This window comes from Petaurus breviceps, unplaced genomic scaffold, assembly GCF_028583685.1.
Source record: "Petaurus breviceps papuanus isolate PSGF00001 unplaced genomic scaffold, PetGlider_PUasm1.0 226, whole genome shotgun sequence".
Taxonomy (NCBI): Eukaryota; Metazoa; Chordata; class Mammalia; order Diprotodontia; family Petauridae; genus Petaurus; species Petaurus breviceps.
Genome location: NW_027185890.1, coordinates 8,639,546 through 8,661,145, shown reverse-complemented (window position 1 = coordinate 8,661,145; position 21,600 = coordinate 8,639,546). Strand labels below are relative to the sequence as shown.

The following is a 21,600-nucleotide window of genomic DNA, read 5'->3' as shown; positions in this document are numbered from 1 at the left end:
CAAGGTCGCATGTTTGAGGCTGTATTTGAACCCTGATTCCAGGTTTGAAACTCTATCTACTGTACCATCTAGCTGTCTCCATTTAAATAAGGAAAGGCTTATTTTGGTAAAAGACTTAAATTAAGGGTCAGAACATAGAATAAGATCTATAAAGAGTTTGGAAGCTATGATACTTAAAGGATACTTTGGATGCTGCTGTAATTAACTGAAGCATGATATAGTGTGATGATAAAATATTGACAGTTTGTTATTTGTGGCAGTACTTTTTAGTATTTTTTTAATGGAGTTTTTTTTTCTCAGCTTGTCCACCCAAAGCTATTTCATTAACTCCAAAATATAAACTTCACATCCAAATGATTATGAATAAATATAGATTGCTATCTGAAACATCTTAAGTAAATGATATATAGCATATATATTTTTTCAAAAGGAAAGATTAAACCATTATACATTTCAACATATATAAATAGTAAATTGAAATAACAAACAAGTTTAATATTTCTTACCATATTGGAATGTGCTGGAGTCCCTGTCTTTCTCTTAATCTACCCTCATTTAATTAAATATGACTATAAATCTAAATTCTATATTCATATTTTTAAGAGTATATATGGTTTTCTCCTGTGTTTGTATAGAGTACAGATACACATATACGGATCTTCCTTACTTTGTATTTGATAACACTTTGTGCATGAAACCTCAGTATCTAAATTTATGTATTCTTAAGATAAAATTTTCCCATGCTTTTCTGTTACTGTATCTGTAATAAAAGGATTGAAATGGAGAGAGTTGTTTGAAGCATCCTCTGTTTGCTCAATATAGTTGATTCTCTTACCTTGAGGTTATATTATATTGAGATTTCTAATATTTTCTAATTATTTGTGTTCTAAACATTAGGAATTAAAATAAGGCTACTAGATAAGCTCAGACATCACCAAGCAGTGTTTTTTTTTTTAAATATATATATACTTTATCTAATCCCACTCAGTGATTTATTGGTGAAGGACTTGGGCTAATGCTTTGGTTATGTCCTTATTTCTTTTTTTGGTGAAATATGAAAATGATATGTATTTATTTTCTATGTTATGGTTTTTGATTTTAAAACTGTTGATCTTTTTCTGCAGGTTAGAGCTCCCATGCTAAACCCTGTATTAGGCACCCATGAGGCTGATCTTTTAAAGAAATCTGGCACACTGATTAGTTTTATCTACCCAGCTCAAAATCCAGACTTGCTGAGCAAATTTTCCAAAAGAAAAACTACAGTTCTGGCAATGGACCAGGTTCCAAGAGTCACCATTGCTCAGGGATATGATGCTCTAAGCTCAATGGCCAACATTGCTGGGTAGGATAAATATTTATTTTAAAATTAAAAAAAATTCAGTTTAAATGAAAGCAGAGCTGTATCATAAAAGCACTTTTCATTATAATGCCAATCTTATATGTTTGATTTTTTCTGTATAGTTGTTTCTGATTTTTGGCTTTTTGTAGACAGTTGCAAGATGTAAGTCTTGTTTCGTTTTATCTTGGTAGGTAAGTGATCTGTATATCTTTTCTTCCTTTTATCTTGCTGAAGGGATGACTTTTTCATCGTAGCATAATTTCTGCTACAGTTACCTTTCAGTTTGTTTTCATTAATGGATGAGTATAGATTATCTGAATAGGTACTAATAATTGTTTGAAATTCATAATATATGCATATTTATATCAGCAGATTTACTTAATTATGTTTCACTTAATTAACAAGTCAGATGGAATTTCATTCTATGTCCTCATAGAATCCTTATCCCCTCATCTGGGTATGTTGCTTTAGGAACACATTGGGTGGCAGGGGAGGAGGAAAAGTCCATAAGTGGGTTGATAATTAAAGGTTAACTTGAGGTTCTATCTTCAGATAAGCTCCAAAATGTCTTGTGTAAATAAAGTATGAATTATTCTGGTTTTAACTGTAGGAATAGTACTAGTTGCTGGTATTTATGTAGTGCTTCAAAGTTAATAGTATATTGCTTATTTTGTATTTTGTTCCTTCCCCCCCAGTTACAAGGCGGTTGTACTAGCAGCAAATCATTTTGGACGTTTTTTCACTGGCCAGATCACAGCAGCTGGAAAAGTTCCTCCAGCTAAGGTAATTAACAAAAATTTATTACTCTCTAGCAAAGATGATTTCCTGCTATTGAGGTCTTGAGAAAAGGTTTCCCTTAGTTTAAGTTTACCTAATGATATAAAAGTATGAGTATTTTTGAACTACTGTGCTCAATGTCCATTATACAGAATTTCCATTAAGAGATTCTTTAATAGTTTCCCATGATATATTCCTTTGCCTCTCCAGAGATATTCTAGGCCTTACAACTTGAATAGTTAAGTTTTTGCCAGGTATGATGATACACACCTATAATACTCTACGGGTGGGGAAGCTGAGGCTGGTGGATCTCTTGAGCTCAGGAATTATGAGATATAGTAGGGCTAAAGCTGATTCTCTAGTTTAGATCTGTCACCAATATGAAAGCCCCCAGGAATGAGGGGCCCACCAGACTGTCTAAGGAGGGAAAAATGAACCCAGATCAGAAAAGTAGATCAGAATGGAGGACAGAGCTTCCCATGCCAATCAATAATGGGGATGAGTAGCCCCTGTACTAATAGCCTCGGAGATAAAGGGAAACCCAATCTGTATCCCCACGCTTTCTCCTTAAAATGAATAGCTAAACTTGCTCTAAGATGGTGACCTGCAAAACTCTCCTTTGCCTCTTATTTTCCCTTTCCCTTGGTTCTTCTATTGAGTTTCCCTGCCTCCAGTCTTTCCTTTATCCCAGTCCTTCTTTACATTGATGCCAAAGTAATCATCCTAATGCAGAGATCCAGCAATGACCTAGCAGCATAGATGGTAGTGTGGAATTTTAATTTAATTTAATTTTTCCAGTGGCTTAGTGCCAAGTTATGACTTTGGCATCATTGTGAAGGATGGTTTGGAGAAAGGAGAACCAGTTATAGTAGTTCAGGTGAGGAAAGGGTAATGAGAACCTGAACTAGGTTTCAGGCAGTGTGAATGGAGTAGAGGGGAAGGGAGAGACACTGGCAGCTATTTTGAAAGTTGAAATGAAAGTATAAGTACAACTGGCCACTGACTGGATTGTATGGGGAGGGGTGTAAAAGGAGGAGGAGATGGTCATTATCAGCACTTAGGCACTAGAGAAATATGGAAGTGGATAAGCACTGAGAAGAGGTCATCAGTTTTGACAGGTTGCTTTCATGACCTTGGAAAGAGCAATTTGGGTAGGAAGTGAGTATTCAGAGCCATGTTTCAGGGGGTGGAAGAAGGGGTAGATGATGAGGTGTAGAGGCATTGAATATAGATCACTATAGAAATTTGTAGGAGAAAGATAGTATGATAGATTGAAGGGATGGAAAAGTCAAAGAAAGACTTTTTTCACCCTAATGATAAAGAGATGAATATATTGATAGGTTAAAAGGAAAGAGACAATAGAGAGGGAAATAAAGGGGGAAAGAAAGTGGGAAGGAAGCAAGATCCCAGAGGAGATGGGGAACAAGTTTAAGGGTTGGTCTTGGCAAGAAGAACATGCCGTCTTATTTTTTGAGTCTGGAGGATAAGTAAAAAAAAAAGGGAGAAGAGAGGTTAAAAGGCATTGAGGAAGCAGAGTGTTAAAAGAGTTCAAAAACGTCAGATGATCTGTGCCTTTTTAGGAAAGTGTGAGATTGGACCATATGAGAGAAAGAGGGATTGTGGGGTTGGGAAAAGAAGAGAAATTCTGGGACAGTTATTGGGGGAATATAGTAGAAGGGAAAATACAAAACCAGTGTGAAGTATTTTGTGCTCTTTTTTTTTTCTTTTGGAGAGGGGAAGGCAGGGCAATTGGGGTTAAGTAACTTGCCCAAGGTCACACAGCTAGTAAGTGTGTCAAGTGTCCGAGACAAGATTTGAACTCAGGTCCTCCTGACTCCAGGGCGGGTGCTCTATTCACGCACCACCTAACTGCCCCTATTTTGTGCTCTTTAAGGGCCTGCAAATGTCTGTTACTACCTGGGAGATGAATAAAAGGATTACTATGTAGCACTGATGGGCCAATTGAGGTTTGATTTCATAAATTTGAAATGGACTCAGGCAGCATTGTTTCATGGCTTTCTCCAGTAGTTTCATAGATCAGGGATAGGAACAGAGATGCAGACAGAGGGTAAGCTTGGATTAGATATGAACAGGTAAGAAATATAGGAAAATGGGTGAATTCAATAATAAAGGAGAGCATCCATGAAATGGTTTGACCCTAGAATCAAAACTGTGAAGGGAGACAAGTGAAGCTAGTATGGGAGTAACAGGCTGGGGGAGCAGGGAGAAATTAAGTGACTGAAGGTCATGTATCTATTATGACAATGATTGTGATTATAATTATTTTAAGACTGGGGTTTTCCTATCTCACCCAGGCTAGAAATATAGCTGCCACTCATGTATCTGTTCCTAATACTGATTGGCATAGAAGCTTTAACCTGTTCTATATTTTACATCCTGGGCTAGTTTATTCCTCGTTAGGCAGCTTGGTGACCCTCCACTTCTGGGGGCTCACTATATAAATGTTAGACTTAATGTGGACAACAGATTGACTTCAGCTCCATTGCATCTTAGAATGATGACTCTCACGGAAGCCACCAAGTCAGCTTCCCCCAGGAGCAGGGATTGCAGGGTGTGTACCACCATACTTGCCATCATATGTCTTTTTTTTTAGAACTCTTAATACAAAAAATCTGTTTTTTCTTATAGAATATTTTCTTTTTTTAAAAAAAGTTTTCTGTTGACATCTTGTTTTTCCATTCCTTAAAATTACCTTTTTATCTTTCTCCTTCTTCCCAGGGAACCATTTTATATAACAGATTTTTTTCAAAAAATGAAAACAACAAAAAGAAGAGGGGAAAAATCAGGCTAATTAATACATAAAAACAAATCTGAAAGTATAACCAGTGTTTCACACCATGGATCTCCCATTTCTGTAAAGGAGTAGAAGGAGGTCTTACCTCCTATCTTTTCTTTGCTTGTTCTTTCTTAAATGATATTTTCACTAGTAACTGGGAGAGGATTATGCTATAGTTAAAGAAACATTGACCTAGTAGCTAGGGAGAATTGGATTCTTATCTTGCTTTTTCCACTAAGTAGCCTCTGCTATTAAGTGAATGCATGTGATACATGTGTTTAATAAATACATGTGCTTAAGGCTTAAACTGTGGGCATCAGCAAAATGAGAATATTGGATTGGAAGAATTTCCAGTTCTAGAATTCTATGATTCTGAATTATCTAGTCCATGTAACTATTAGGTGCATGTACTTGTGGAGGATCATGATTTTATTTTTAGGGTCATCCCTAGATTTATTTGGGGGATGGAGTGAGACACAAGTTGGTGAAACAGGCCTGGAATTATTCAGCATTTGCTAAACATATGGGGATTATTTAGCTTAGAAATGAAAAGTTAGAAATGTGATCTGATAATGGTGAGTAGTTCTATTTTCCATTGAGACCAAAACAATATTAAAAGTATATAGCTGAGGGGTGGCCAGGTGGCTCAGTGAGTAAGAGCACTGGCCCCAGAGTCGGGATGACCTGGGATCGAATCCAGGCTCAAATACTTACCACCACGCTCAGAAATAACTGGCCGTGTATTCTCAAGCCAAGTTACTTAACCCCAATTGCTTAAAAAAAAGCGTATAGCTGAAGCATGAGAGACTTAAGTAAGATGCAAGAAAAATTTCATAACAGAGAAGGTTAGATACTCAAATAAGTTACCAAAGAAGATAGGATCATTCTCAAGTATGAATTCCTTCTCAAATAGTAATAATTCTCAGCTGTTGAAGTTGGTCTCAAATGTAGTCCTTTCTATAATCAGGGAATTGCCCAGATAACCTTTCTAGATTCTTGTCTCCATTAGAGATCAATGATTCCACTTTGTAGTTGTTGGGGCCCCTACTTCCTTTGTTATTTCTGCATGCCATTGCCGAGGATAATCAGGATTGAGGAAGTTATTACCATTTGTGGGTTGTTGTATGTTTATAGGCATCATTAATTCTCTGAATGCCAGATACTTCCTGAGGGATATTGTGTTGCCTTTAATTGGACAATGTACCCACCAGGCTTTCTTTGCAACAGTGCTCAGAGAAATTAATTTCTAAGGTTCATGGAACATTGTTTCTACTTGTTTCTGGAAGAATAAGTAGGTTCTTTTTTTTTTTCATTTTTCAAATGCTTTATTAACTTCTGATTTACATCATTCATTTCTGCCAGATTTTTAGTTACACATTTTTTTCCCTGTTTTCCCCCTACCCACTTCCCCAAAATAGCAGTCCCACAGGATATCTCCTCCTCCAGTCTGCTCTTTCCCATATCTTCTCTCATACCCCCTTTGAGTTTTTCAGTAGGGCATGATGGATCTCTATGCCCCAGTGCCTGTATATCTTATTTCCCAATTACATGTAAAATAGTATTATTAATAGTATATATATATATGTATATGTATATGTATATATATATATATATATATTTAAACATTTGATTTTAAAACTTTGAATTCCAGATTCATTCCCTTCCTCCCTTGTCACCTGCCTTTACTGGAAAGATAAGCAGTTCAGTATAGGTTGTACATGTGTAGCTTATGTGAAACATTAACATAGTTGATGTATTGTAAAAGACTGACTATATTTCCCTCCCTCCTATCCCACCTCCCACTAGTTCTATTCTCTACTTTGATCTTGTCCCTTTTCAAAAGTGGATGCTTCCAACTTCCCTCCTCCCCAGCCTGCCCTCCATTCCATCATTCCCCCTCTCATCCCCTTCCCCCCTACTCTCCTGTAGGGTGAGATACCCTATTTAGTGTGTATTTCATTCCCTCCCTGAGCCAAATTCAACGAGAATAAGTTTGACCCATTCCCTTTTGCCTTCCTATTCTTCCCCTCCATTTTTACCATTTTCCCTTGCCTCTTCTATATGAGATAGTTTACCCCATTCTGTCTCTTCCCATCTCCTCTCATTATATTCCTCTCTCACCTCTTAATTTCACCTTTTAATTATCATCCCTTCCTATTAATTTGGTCCTGTGCCCTCTATCTATGTCTATCTGTAAACATATATACACATTCACATATGTATGCATGTGCCTGTATACCCTCTGATATTGATATATATATACATATATATATACATATATATATATAACGTATATATATATATATATTTATATTCCCTTCAACTATTTTCATACTGAGAAAATTTTCATCAGTTACAATTATAGTTTTTCCATGTAGGAATGTTAATAGTTCCACTTTGATAAGTTCCTTATGGTTTCTTTTCCATGTTTACCTTCTCAAGCTTCTCTTGCTTCTTGTATCTAAAAGTCAGATTTTCTATTCAACTCTGGTTTTTTCAGCAAGAATGCTTGAAAGTCCTCTATTCCACAGAATGACTATATTTTCCCCTGAAACATGATACTCAGTTTTGCTGGGTAGGTGATTCTTGGTTTTAATCCTAGCTCCTTTGTCCTCTGGAATATCTTATTCCAAGCCCTTTGATCCCTCAGTGTAGAAGCTGCCAGATCCTGGGTTATCCTGATTGTGTTTCTACAATATTCAAATTGTTTCTTCCTGGCTGCTTGTAATATTTTCTCCTTGATCTGGGAATTTCAGAACCTGGCTGTAATATTCCTAGGAGTTTTCTTTTTGGGATCTTTTTCAGGAGGTGATCGGTGGATTCTTTCAAGCTCTATTTTGCCCTCTGATTCTAAAACATCAGGGCAATTTTCCTTGAAAATTTCTTGGAGGATGATTTCTAGGTTCCTTTTTTGATCATGGCTTTCAGGTAGTCCAATAATTTTAAAATTATCTCTCCTGGATCTATTTTCCAGGTCAGTGGTTTTTCCCATGAGATATTTCACATTGCCTTCTATTCTTTCATTTGTTTGGATCTGTTTAATAGCATCTTGATTTCTCATAAAGTCCTTAGCTTCCATTTGCTCCAATCTAATTCTGAAGCAATGATTCTCCTCATTGAGCTTTTGAGATTCTTTTTCCATCTGGCAAATTTGACTTTTAAAGGTATTCTTCTCCTCATTTCCTTTTTGAGCCTCTTTTGCCATTTGAGTTAGTCTGTTTTTTGAGATGTGATTTTCCTCAGTCAGGCTGTTGACTCTCATTTCATAATTTTCCTGCATTGTTCTCATTTCTCTTACCAATTTTTCCTCCACTTCTTTTATTTGCTTCTTAAGGTCCTCTATGGCCTGTAACTAGCACCAGCTTGTATTTTCTTTTGATGTTTCTGGTGTAGGAGTTCTGACTTCAGTGTCTTCCTCCTGTTCCGTGCATTGCTCCTTTTTGTCCCCAAAATAGGAGTCTAATGTTGGGTTCTTCTGTTTGCTTTGTTTCCTTTGCCTGGGCATGTTGCCACTCAATTACTTGACTTTTGGGCTTTTTGCCACAGTAGGACTCTGCTACCAGACAGGGGAGCTTCTGTCCCAAACACTGGGGTTTTCTCAGCTGCCGGAGGTATTAGTTGGGAGCCCTTGCTGAAGCCTCCACATAATCTGGCAAGATGGATACACACCCCAGGACCTTCACCCTAGACCCCATTACAGATCCAAGTAGGTTAAAGCAAGAGCAGATACCCCTCTGACTGGTGCCTGTTCCCCCTACACTCTGTAGGCCAGGAGCTAAAGCTGTCACGTGGCACTGGGGCCCTCAGCCGCTTTTTGCCCCAGGGGCAAAAGCCGAGGCACTCCCAACTACTGGGTCCCAAAGTCCATACTGCACTGACCTCTCACTTTGTCCTTTGCATCTATGTGTTGATAAATCTGGAAACAACCACAGCTGCTGGTGATCTGGAGTCCCTCTAGCCGGGGCCTGGTGAGGCCCTCCCTCAGGCTAAAGCCTTGGGGTGGGGCTGGGGTGGGCTCCCAGAGTGCTGCCCTGGCCGATTCCTGCCGGCCTGCCGGGCTGTCCTCAGCCTTAGCTTCTCTGTGTCATTTTGTGGGTTCTGTAGCTCCGAAGTTTTTTTAGAGTCCCCTTTTACATGAATTGGGGAAGGTGGAAGCCAGGAGCTGCGGGGAGGACCTGCTTCTACTCCGCCATCTTGACTCCCCCCCCCCCCCCATAGGTAGGTTCTTGTATCAGGGGAATTATACATTCTTGTGATCTCTTGAATTATACCCCTCAGTAGCCAAGTGGTTGCCATTGTTTTAGGCTTTAGGGGCATATTTAGTTTGATAGTGTAGTAATATTAACACTGTATATCTGAAGTAGGTATTGAGGAGGTTCCTCACTAAAGTTATACCCATATTAAATGTCTTAATATTTCTGAATTTACAGGGACAACCAGATGGCTCTGTGGATAGAAGACTAGGCTTGAAATCAGGGAGATTCATCTTCCTGAGTTCAAATCTGGCCTCAGACACTTATTAGCCATGTAACCCTGGGCATGTCACTTAAACCTGTTTGTCTTAATTCATTTTACTCGGAGAAGGAAATGGCAAACCACTTTGTCAAGAAAAACCCAAAAGGGGTCATGAATCAAAGTTGGACACAACTGAGAGACTGAAAAGCAACAAAATTCCCTGAACTTAGGAAATGTTGGAATTTGAATTAGGAGAGGTAATTAAGATGTCCATAAATGAGATTTTTATGGAAGTAACTTTCAAGGGCAGGAACAATTTGTCAGTTTTTAGATACATTATAATAGCAATATTGCAGTAGTTTATGGATTGAAATGCTAATTGTTAGTCTGAATGGAGATAAGTAGTTGGTTAAACAAGAAGTTTCTTTTTTGAAAACAGGTTTAAAGAAAAAAAAGTTGATTTAACTACCTCATAGAGAATAGCCTGGCTAATGCAGTTCCATTTGCAGTTCCATGAATTCCAATAATCTTTCAAATACTTTGATAATTAAATTTGTTTTTAAAATAATGATTTTATTTTAAAATATAGATTCTTATCATTGGTGGTGGAGTTGCTGGACTTGCTTCTGCTGGAGCAGCTAAGGCTATGGGTGCAATTGTTCGAGGGTTTGATACCAGGTGAGTATTTCACTAGTGATTCTGTTAAAAGGACAGACTTTTATTTCATTTAACCATTAGAATGCTTTATTTTTGCGGTGGCCAGGTAGCGCAGTGAGTAAGAGCACTGGCCCCAGAGTCAGGATGACCTGGGATCGAATCTGGGCTCAGATACTTAGCACCACACCCAGAAATAACTGGCCGTGTAACCTTGAGCAAGTTACTTGACCCCAATTGCTTTAAAAAAAAAAAGAATGCTTTATTTTTTTATATCTTATTGCCTAATAAATTGAAATTTTCTTATTTATGAAATGGCATATTGAAAAGTTTTTCCTCCTAAGCTCCTTATGCTCAAATGGATTTGGGCTCTCATAAATTTTGTAGCTCCCTTCAATAATTCACATTGCAACCCATCCATACCTGCCTGTCCTCTGTTACTCTTCTCTGTATCTTCAGAAAAATTTACCACAGAGAATTGACCCAGTGTGTTGGAGGTCTCCTTCATTTTTTCCCTATGTTACAAGGACAGCTTGTGTATGTGTTTATGTATCTATATGTACATAATTATATCATGTATTAGAAAATAAATGTTACTATCTAAAGGTTTATAAAAGTTCTCCTGAAAAAAATAAGCAATCTCAATAAGGAACAAATAATATAGATTGTTAGTCACTGAAAACCCAAAACAACCAACCCTCCCCCATTCTCTTCTCTGAACCCCACACCATATAAAGTTGGTTTTATGTAGATTGTTAATGGGACCAGAGTTGCATAGCATCTCTGAATTTCATAGTTGTAAGGGATCTCAGTAACTATGAAGTCCCAAAATAATACCTTGTACAACAAACCTGGAAAGTGGTAATCTTATCCTTATACTGGTTTCCACCCACAGTTTAAGAAGTGCTGAAGGAGCTGTGAGTGGAGAAAGTTTAAGAAGCCCTGAATTTCTAGTCTTTCCTGGAGCCTTAGGTTGCCCAGGGTCACATGGGCTGTCACAAGGTGTTAATACAAGATCAGCACCCAGTTCTTCGAAGTCTTAGGCTGTGTACTTTCCACTACCTGACAGTATTATGTCCAGCTTAAGGCTTTTCTTTTTTCAAGCTAAATATCATCACCTTCAGATGATTGTCAGTCCTATGCATTGTCTCCTCCTGCTAGACAGTGTGCTAGAGGGGGGTGGCTAGGTGGCTCAGTGAATAGGGCACCGGCCTTGGAGTCAGGAAGACCTGAGTCAAATGCAGCCTCAGACACTGAACACACACACACACACACACACACACACACACACACACACATACACACACAAACTAGCCATGTGACCTTGGGCAAGTCACTTAACCCCAATTGCCCTACTTTCCCCCCTCCAAAAAAAAAGCATGCTAGAGCAGAGGCTGTCTTGCTTTTTTATTTATATCCCCTGAACTTAGAATGCATTACAGATAATAAATGTTTATAACCTGGCGTCTCTTTGTTCATTTGTCTGATGGCAATGTGACTTAAAGTAGTTATCATCTTATTCACTATGCTGGTCACACTCTGGCCTGTTAATGCCATTTCAAAGAATGTCCCCACATTTGAACACTGTTTTCCAGGATGTGATTTGACCAGGGTGGGGAAGTAAAATAATGCCCATGTCTCGTTTGGTAAACATGGGACAATTCCATAAGAAGAAATCAATTTCTAAACTTTAAGGCACCATATAAATGTTGGCAATAATTATCATCCCTTTGGTTATATAAACTATACTTTTAATGTGCTAGAGATTGCATTGGCTTTTTTTTATTTTTGTAAACCACTTCATATTTTGCTCTCGTATTGACCTTGAGTCAGCTTCCTAAGGTCTTTGTCATGTGAACAGGCATCCAGCCACATCTTCCCCATTCCATTCTTGTGTGCTTGATATTTTTAACCTAAGCGGAAGACTTTGCATTTGTTCCTATTAAATTTCATCTTGTTAGATTTGTCCCCTCATTGAAGCCTGTATAGGGTTGTCTTTGTGTTCAGATCCTGTTATTCACCATTTTCTGTCTCATCTCTATTTCTTTTGCAACAGACAGATACATATTTCCTAGAACACTGTTAAAGATAAAAAGCTCATTTAAGAAATTCTATTGTAGACATTGGGTTTTATAAAGCACTCAGACTTAAAGCAATATTGATATTTGTATTTAAATCATTTAAAAATTATGGGACAGCTAGGTAGCACAGTGAATAGAGCACTGGCCCTGGAGTCAGGAGGACATGAGTTCAAATCTGACCTCAGACACCTGACACTAGCTGTGTGACCTTGGGCAAGTCACTTAACCCCAATTGCCTTGCCTTCACCCCTCCAAAATTTTTTTTTATAAATATCATTCAGATGAGACTTCACTAGCATTAAGGTAACAGCTTTTGCTACATTCATTTGAGGTAGGATAGCCAAGAAGTAGAGTTGGAGAGAATACCAACCTCAGAGCCAGGGATTTTACACAAAAAGTAGTTTGCACCTGGTTCCTCTGAGTTAAGATACTGGGATTGTTAGCAGACATGCTATGGCTAATAAAAGTCACCTAGTTGTAGTGGACAAATAAGCCATTTTTCAAAGTAAATAGGACACAGATCAGATATAACTGAAGTTATGCATATACTATTTCCTTTTTATAGCTCATCTTTAAAGTTTCATAAGTATTACTGATAAGAGTTTTCTTTAGAACTTCCATGTTAAGATTTCCTTCAAAACAAATGAAAAAAGGTATTCACTACATTTATTATAATTTTATTCTAATAATTAACAAAATTTATATAACATGTGATTATATAATTATAAACACTAGCATATGTGTTCTAAAGTTTACGGGGCATTTTATGTTTCATTTGATTTTCATAACAACTCTGTAAGGTAGACATTATAGGTGTTTAATGTATTTACTACCCTTTTACAGATAAGGAAATGAAAGTTCAAAGAATTTAGATTATTTGCTCATGATCATGTAGCTAGAATGTGTCCTTGGTGAGATTCAAGATCAGGTGTTCCTGACTCCAACACTATATATCCATTATGTCCCATTGCTACACAGTGGATAACAGCATCTAAACACTAATGAGTATTTTGACTTAATGATTTTGAACTTTGGATAGTTAGAGGCCATTAATAATAAAAAGGTTGAATTCCTATAAATATTTAATTATTTTCATTGTTTTGAAAAGATCCTGGCATCCATGATGTAAGTACTAATCATTTATTAGTTATTCATTGTGTTTACAGTCTTATTTTATCGCCAAATTCTTATACATGTCCAGTGAAGCAAAGCTTGCTTTTCAGGGATGGCAACTAGAATATATAATTGATGGAATAATGACATGATCATTGGATAGTGATAGTTAATCTACTTTACTAACTTCAGATTGGAGGTAAGCATCTAACAGCACAATAATAACTGAGATTTATCTATTCCTAAAATTTTCAAATCTCATTGGAGTCTTACAACAACCCTGTGAGTCAGGTACAACATATATTATTACCCCAGTTTTTTTTTTAAAGCAATTGGGGTTAAGTAACTTGCTCAAGGTTACACGGCCAGTTATTTCTGGGTGTGGTGCTAAGTATCTGAGCCCAGATTCGATCCCCCAGGTCATCCTGACACTGGGGCTGGTGCTCTTACTTGCTGTGCTGCCTGGCTGCCCCTAGTACCCCAGTTTTACAGATGAGGAAACAGACTCAAAGAGGTTAAATAACTTGTCCATGGTCTCATCAGAGGTAGGTTTTGAACCCAGGATTTTCTGTCTCCAAATATAGCACTCTACTCTGTCATAAAAATGTATTAGAAGGTAGTTACTATAAGATTTTTTTGGGACAGAACTCTACTATAATATTGAATATTATACTTGTGTAAGTTAAACTACTTAAGGAAATGAGAGTTCTTTGAATATTGGCATCAGTTCAAAAGGTGTGGTTTATCCAAAAGAAAGGAGAGTCTTACCTAGTACTTATTATTAACTAATGCTTTTTGTTATATTGTATTGTAATATTTTGAATAGAATGATCTGAGAGAGGAAACTGTAGCAGTGATGCACATTTCACAAGGTATTCTAAGAGCTTATATGGTTGCAGGAACTTTTCATTTTTAGTACAGATATTTTAAAGAGGTTTTGAAGTTCTTTGATTTTTTTTTCTATATGGCTTGATAATTTTGTTTTTGATAGCTCACCTCTTATAACTTGTCTTAAGACTTTTTATTAAAATGCCTAATTAAATGAAACAGTGGAGGACTAGATAATTTATGGATATAATAAAATGTGATAGTAACAAAATATGGAAAAACCTAAGTAATAGAAAAGCTGACATTAAAAATATGCTGGAAGGAGATCAGAGGTACAGAATCTGACCCCAACCAGCTGAATGAGGCATGAGTCTTGTTTACAACATTCCTACTATCTGTTCATCCAGCTCCTCATTGAAGGCTTCCAGTGGTGAGGAACTTTGCTGCCCTCCAAGGAAGCCCTTTACATTTTTGGAAACTGATGCTTGGTAGTTCTTCCTTAAATTGAGCTGAAATATATCTCCCTTTATTTTCTACTTTTGGGGTCAGGAAGAATAAATTGAATGCCTCTTTTATGTAATAACTCATTAGATATGTTAATCTCCCTGAACCTGTTGTCTGATTTATAAAATTATAATGATGATATGTACCTAGGTTTGTTATAAGGAAAGAACTTTGTAACCTCTAAGTGGTATATAAATGAGCTTTTATTTTGACTGTGTTTGAAGGTATTGATTCTGTCTCAAGTGTCTCCTTATAAAAGCTTAACTTCGGTCCTCATATGGCAAGATTTTGAGTTCCTTCTTGGTTGTTCTTCACTGGATGTACTGTAGTTTGTCATATTATTCCTAAAATTTTACTCCCATAAGTGGGCATACTATTGGTCTGATCTTTACAGAGCAATAACAGGATTCTTTGTTGCAGCTTTTTACCACAGTTTAAGAATGAAATAGCTTTTTGGGCTACCATCTCACATTGTTTATTAATATTGATTCTATAGTCTTATGGATGTCAAAGAAATCCTAGTGTATCAGCTGTTTTTTTTATTGTCAACAAAAATTCTTTGGGTAAAATTACTTTTATTCTTTTCTGGAATATATTTTAAACTTATAGTAACTATCACTCCCCTTTTGGAGGGTTATGGAGGGTATGTATCCTTGTTTGAATATGTTTATATAACACAACAGTTTCTATTTGAATGGTGCAGATTTCCATGCCAAGGTCCTTAGATACATCTTGAATAAAAGTCATTCCCCAATTGATAAATGGTCAAAGGATATGAACAGACAGTTTTCTGAGGAAGAAATTAAAGATATCTGTAAGCATATGAAAAAATGCTCTAAATCACTATTGATTGGAGAAATGAAAATCAAAACAACTCTGAGGTACCTCATCTTACTGGTCAGATTGGCTAAGATGGCAAAACAAGAAAATGATAAATGTTGGGGAGGATGTGGAAAAATTGGAACACTAATGCATTATTGGTGGAATTGTGAACTGATCCAATCATTCTGGAGAGCAATCTGGAACTATGCCCAAAGGGCATACCCTTTGACCCAGCAATACCACTTCTGGGGTTGTATCCCAAAGAAATCATAGAAGTGGGAAAAGGACCAGTATGTACAAAAATAGTTATAGCAGCTCTATTTGTGGTGGCAAATAACTGGAAATCAAGGGGATACCCATCAATTGGGAAATGGCTAAACAGATTGTGGTATATGAATGTAATGTAATACTATTGTGCTATAAGAAATGAGGAGCAGATGGACTTCATAATAACTTGGAGAGCCTTATATAAACTGATGCTAAGTGAGGAGAGCAGAACCAGAACTTTGTACACAATTACAGACACATTTTATACATGATGACTAACTTTGATAGACTGGGTTCCTCTCAGCAATACAAGGTTAGAAGACAGCTACAAAAGACTCATGATGGAAAGGGATATCCACATCCAGAGAAAGAACTACAGAGTCTGCAGATTGAAGCAAACTATTTGTTCTCTCTCCTTTGTGTTTTGTTTTGTTGCTTCTTTCGCATTGTTCATTCCATTGGTTATGATCCTTCTTTACCACATGACTAATGTTCAATGTGAAGATATTTATAGAACCTATATTTGATTACATGCCACTGTGGGGTGAGGGGGAGAAGGGAGGAGAGAAAGCGGGAGAAAATTCAAAACTCAAGGGTTTGTGGAACTTAATGTTGTGAACTAAAAGCAAATAAATAAATTTAAATTAAAAAAATGTCTTGAAAGCTTACTTGCCTTTGACTAGGAGTGGTTTGTATTTGGTTTTCTTCTTTAGAGCTGCAGCTTTGGAGCAGTTTAAGTCTCTTGGAGCGGAGCCTTTGGAAGTGGACTTGAAAGAATCAGGAGAGGGACAAGGAGGATACGCCAAAGAAATGTCCAAAGAGTTCATTGAGGCAGAAATGAAACTCTTTGCTCAGCAGTGTAAAGAAGTTGATATTCTTATCAGCACAGCTCTTATTCCAGGTAATTAATTTATATAATTGTATTTTTCTCTTTTCTTGAATATGCTTTTTCATTTATAATCTTTTGTTCTTGACAAGCTTCTGGTGATACTGTGTTATAGAACTGATCAGTAATCACAGATTCCTCAAAGGTAATTTTGTTGTCTCCTTAGGGATGGGGAGAAATCTATGTAACATAGACCATATTTCTTTTTTTTAAATTTTTTTATTTTATGACTATTTAATTTTTTTGTTAATCTTTTTTTTTCTTCAAATGCTTTATTAACTTCTGATTTATATCATTCATTTCCACCAGATTTTGAGTTACACATTTTCTCCCTGTTTTTCCCCTACCCACTGCCCCAAAATAGCAGTCCCACAGGATATTCCCTCCTCCAATCTGCTCTCTCCCATATTTTCTCCCATACCCCTTTCTACTTTTCCAGTGGATCTCTATGCCCCAGTGCCTGTATATCTTATTTCCCAATTACATGTAAAATAGTAGTAATAATAGTATATATATATATATATATCCGTATTTGAATATTTGATTTTAAAACTTTGAATTCTAGATTCTTTCCCTTCCTCCCTTGACACCCACCCTTACTGGGAAGATAAGCAGTTCAGTATAGGTTGTACATATGTTGCTAATGCAAAACAATAACATAGTAGATATATTGTAAAAGACTGACTATATTTCCCTCCCTCCTACCCCACCTCCCACTTGTTCTATTCTCTGCTTTGATCCCATCCCTTTTCAAAAGTGGGTGCTTCCAACTTCCCTCCCCCCTAGCCTGCCCTCCGTTCCATCATCCACCCTCTCATCCCCTTCCCCCTCTACTCTCCTGGAGGGTGAGATACTCTGTTTAGTGTGTATTTCATTCCCTCCTCAAGCCAAATTCAATGGGAATAAGTTTGACCCATTCCCTTTTGCCTTCCTATTCTTCCCCTCCATTGTAACCATTTTCCCTTGCCTCTTCTATATGAGATAGTTTACCCCATTCTGTCTCTCCCCATCTCCTCTCATTATATTCCTCTCTCACCACTTAATTTCACCTTTTAAGTATCATCCCTTCCTGTTAAATTGGTCCTGTGCCCTCTATCTATGCATACTTGTAAACATATATATATACACATTCACATATGTAATTCATATGCCCATACACCCTCATATATAGGCATATATATTTCTATTCCCTTCAACTACTGAGAAAAATTTCATAAGTTACAATTACTGTTTTTCCATGTAGGAATGTTAATCGTTCTACTTTGATAAGTTCCTTATGATTTCTTTTCTCTGTTTACCTTCTCATGCTTTTCTTGCTTCTTGTATCTGAATGTTAAATTTTCTATTCTATAAAAACTTTGTGTTTTTTTTTTTCGGCAAGAATGCTTGAAAGTCCTCTATTCCACTGAATGACCATATTTTCCCCTGAAACATGATACTCAGTTTTGCTGGTAGGTGACTCTTGGTTTTAATCCCAGCTCCTTTGCCCTCCGGAATATCATATTCCAAGCCCTTTGATCCCTCAGTGTAGAAGCTGCCAGATCCTGGGTTATCCTGATTGTGTTTCCACAATATTCAAATTGTTTCTTCCTGGTTGCTTGTAATATTCTCTCCTTAATCTGGGAATTCTGGAACCTGGCTATAATATTCCTAGGAGTTTTCTTTTTGGGATCTTTTTCAGGAGGTGATCGGTGGATTCTTTCAACCTCTATTTTGCCCTCTGGTTCTAAAACATCAGGGCAGTTTTCTTTGAGAACTTCCTGGAGGATGATTTCTAGGTTCTTACTTTGATCATGGCTTTCAGGTAGTCCAATAATTTTTAAATTATCTCTCCTGGATCTATTTTCCAGGTCAGTGGTTTTTCCCATGAGATATTTCACATTGCCTTCTATTCTTTCATTTGTTTGTATCTGTTTAACAGCATCTTGATTTCTCATAAAGTCATTAGCTTCCATTTGCTCCAATATAATTCTGAAGCAATGATTCTCCTCATTGAGCTTTTGAGATTCTTTTTCCATCTGGCAAATTTGGCTTTTGAAGGCATTCTTCTCCTCATTGCCTTTTTGAGCCTCTTTTGCCATTTGAGTTAGTAATTTTTCAAGGTATTATTTTCCTCAGTCAGGCTGTCGACTCTCATTTCATAATTTTCTTGCATTGTTCTCATTTCTCTTGCCAATTTTTCCTCTACTTCTCTTATCTGCTTCTTAAGGTCCTTTATGGCCTGTAATCAGCTTGTATTTTCCTTTAAAGCCTTTGGTGCAGGAGTTCTGAATTCACTGTCATCCTCCTGTTCCATGCTTTGCTCCTTTTTGTCCCCAAAATAGGAGTGTAACATTGGAATCTTCTGTCTGCTTTGTTTCCTTTGCCTGGTCATGTCGCCCCTCAGTCACTTGACCACAGTAGGACTCTGCCACCAGACCTTTCGTCCCAAACGGTGGGGTTTTCTCAGCTGCCGGAGGTACTAGATGGTTGCCTTCTCTGAGGTCTCCACACGCTCTCTGGCAAGCTGGACACACACCCCAGCACCTCCACCCTAGACTGCAATCCAGATCCAAGAAGGTTAAAGTAACAGCGATTTCCCCTCAGACTGGTGCCTGTTCCACCTACACTCTGCAGGCCAGGAGCTGAAGCTGCCACATGGTGCTGGCTGGCTGTGTCATCTTCTCAGCAGCTTCTTGCCCCAGGGGCAAAAGCCACGTACTCCCACTTACTGCGTCCCAAAGTCCAGACTGCACTGACCTCTCACTTTGTCCTTGACATCTATGTGTTGATAAATCTGGAAACGGCCACAGCTGCTGCTGATCAGGAGTCCCTCTGGCTGGCAGCTGGTCAGGCCCACCCTGGGGCTAAAGCCTCAGTGTGGGGCTGGGCTCGGCTCCCAGAGCACTGTACTGGCCGATTCCTGCCGGCCTGCCGGGCTGTCCTCAGTGGGAGGGTAGCTTCTCTGTGTCATTTTGTGGGTTCTGCAGATCCAAAGTTTATTTAGAGTCCCCTTTTTACATGGATTGCGGAAGGTGGAATGCGGAACCACGGGGAGGTCGTGTTTCTACTCCACCATCTGGACTCCGCCCCCCCATAGACCATATTGCTAAAGTGGTTAGTTGATTTTCAAGAAACTTGTGAAAATGTAAATTTGCTCATTTTGATTTTTCAAAAAGGTATCTTTTGGAAAATAGGTATGTATCTGATATTTATATGAATGTGTGTTTTAAGTGTATGCACATTTATAAATATTTTTATAGATACACTATACATGTATCCTCATATACATATATATATATATAAATATGTATGTGTATATATGTATACACACATATTTAGCAGAGCAGTGATGATGCTAATGAGTCACAAAATAAGAAACCAGTGTTGCTATTGCTCATGTTGGCTCTTGGGTAAAGGAGAAATGTCATGAATGGGGCCACAGAAAGGCCTTCACATAGCTTATTAGTTATATTATTTGCCTTAGGTCTTCAGATAAACAATTACTTGCTTTTTCTTAATTCTTTCTTTTTTCTTGAATTTTTTGAATTTTTATTGATTTTTTTGTGGTTTATATCACATTCATTTCTGAATATATCCTCCTCTTCTACCCAATAGGCAGTTGTACCCCATGTGCAGATGAACAGGGGCTTTTGTAAAAGGGGAAAAACTTTTTTCTGGCTAGTAAAAAATAAGGTGGTGGGAAAGTGGGGATGTCTCATGTCTGGTGACCTCAAGATATGGCCTATTTTATATCAGCCATCTATGATGAGAGTTTCTGTTTTTGAAAGGAATGCAGAGAAAGAGGAATGAGTTGTAGGGGAGATTTTATTTTGGATTTAGGTAGGTGGCAAGAGGAAGACTTACTCTAGCCCCAGCTGAAAATTAGGATGCGAGTCCTTTTTGTTTTCTTTTCTTTTTTTAGATTTTTCTTTTTTGCTTTTTGGAGGGGGGAAGGTAGGGCAGTTTGGGTTAAGTGACTTGCCCAAGGTCTCATGGCTAGTTTTGTGTTAGCTATCTGAGGCCGGATTTGAACTCAAGTCCTTCTGACTTCAGGGGGGGTGCTGTATTCACTGTGCCATCTAGCTGCCCCATGTCCTTTTTCTTTTGTGTCTTTGAACCATGGTTATCAAAGGCTGGAACTACGGGAACAAGTTTTGCCATGTGTGCTGTAAAATTTTGGAAGTCATATTTTTGCATTTTTTTGGTAAAATTTTTTATTTTACACTTAAATACAAAATGAGAAAAGAAAAAAAAAACATTGCCACATTCCCAGCAGACCATAAAAGAGGATTCTGTATAAAACAATGAATTTCCATTTCAAGAAAACTTATATGATAAATACTATGCATTATTTTCATAAGTGCCCACCTTTTCTTTGCTTCCTTGTTAGTTTTCTTTTTTTCTCCATTGTGCACTCTTTAGTTTATTTTTTCCCCCTTCTCTCTCCCCAACAAGAAGGCTACAATTAAGCGTGGATGTATATACATATACCTAGATAGCTGTAAACATACCTATATTTGCACATATATACTCATACACATATGTGTAAGACCATACTATGCTTATTTCCTCCTATCATCTATTTCTCTGAAGGTAGATAACTTTTTCATTCATAAGTCCAAGTCTTTCCATGTTTTTCTAAATCAACCAGCTCATCATTTCCTATACCACAGTGATATTCCTTTCTGGATTCAAACAGCATTCTCCTTTATGGGATCTTTAAAGTTAATTTGGCTATTTACAATAGAATAACTTGGTTGCTCAAAGTTGTTCTTAAAACAATACTGCTGTTACTATATGTGATGATCTCTTGGTTCTGCAAATTTTGCTCTTCATTATTTTGTGGAGGTCTCTCCATGCTTTTCTAAAATTATTGAGCTCAGCATCATGAACATATGTTAAAGTTTGTTTAGCCATTCCCCAATTGACAGGCATCCCTGAAACTTCTAGTTCTTTATTACCACAAAGAGAGTTGCTATAAATATTTTAGAACATATAGATTCTTCTCCATTTTCCCTAATCATCTTGGGAAACAGATCTAATAGTGGTATTGCTTTTTCTTCCTTCCTTCCTTCCTTCCTTCCTTCCTTCCTTC

General features: G+C 37.4%; 1 protein-coding gene and 1 long non-coding RNA gene across 4 annotated transcripts in view; both read left to right on the top strand.

Moving 5' to 3' along the window:
- Positions 1-21,600, top strand: part of LOC138166790 (uncharacterized) — a 1,160,016-nt gene that overhangs the window by 26,041 nt on the left and 1,112,375 nt on the right. The gene's annotated exons all lie outside the window — the stretch shown is intronic.
- Positions 1-21,600, top strand: part of NNT (nicotinamide nucleotide transhydrogenase) — a 142,190-nt gene that overhangs the window by 12,004 nt on the left and 108,586 nt on the right. For all 3 annotated transcript variants that reach the window (XM_069095311.1, XM_069095310.1, XM_069095312.1), the window contains exons 4-7: positions 1,125-1,342; positions 2,035-2,122; positions 9,958-10,046; positions 16,351-16,538. In XM_069095311.1, coding sequence (XP_068951412.1) covers positions 1,125-1,342; positions 2,035-2,122; positions 9,958-10,046; positions 16,351-16,538 — 583 coding nt within the window. The remainder of the gene's footprint in view (positions 1-1,124; positions 1,343-2,034; positions 2,123-9,957; positions 10,047-16,350; positions 16,539-21,600) is intronic.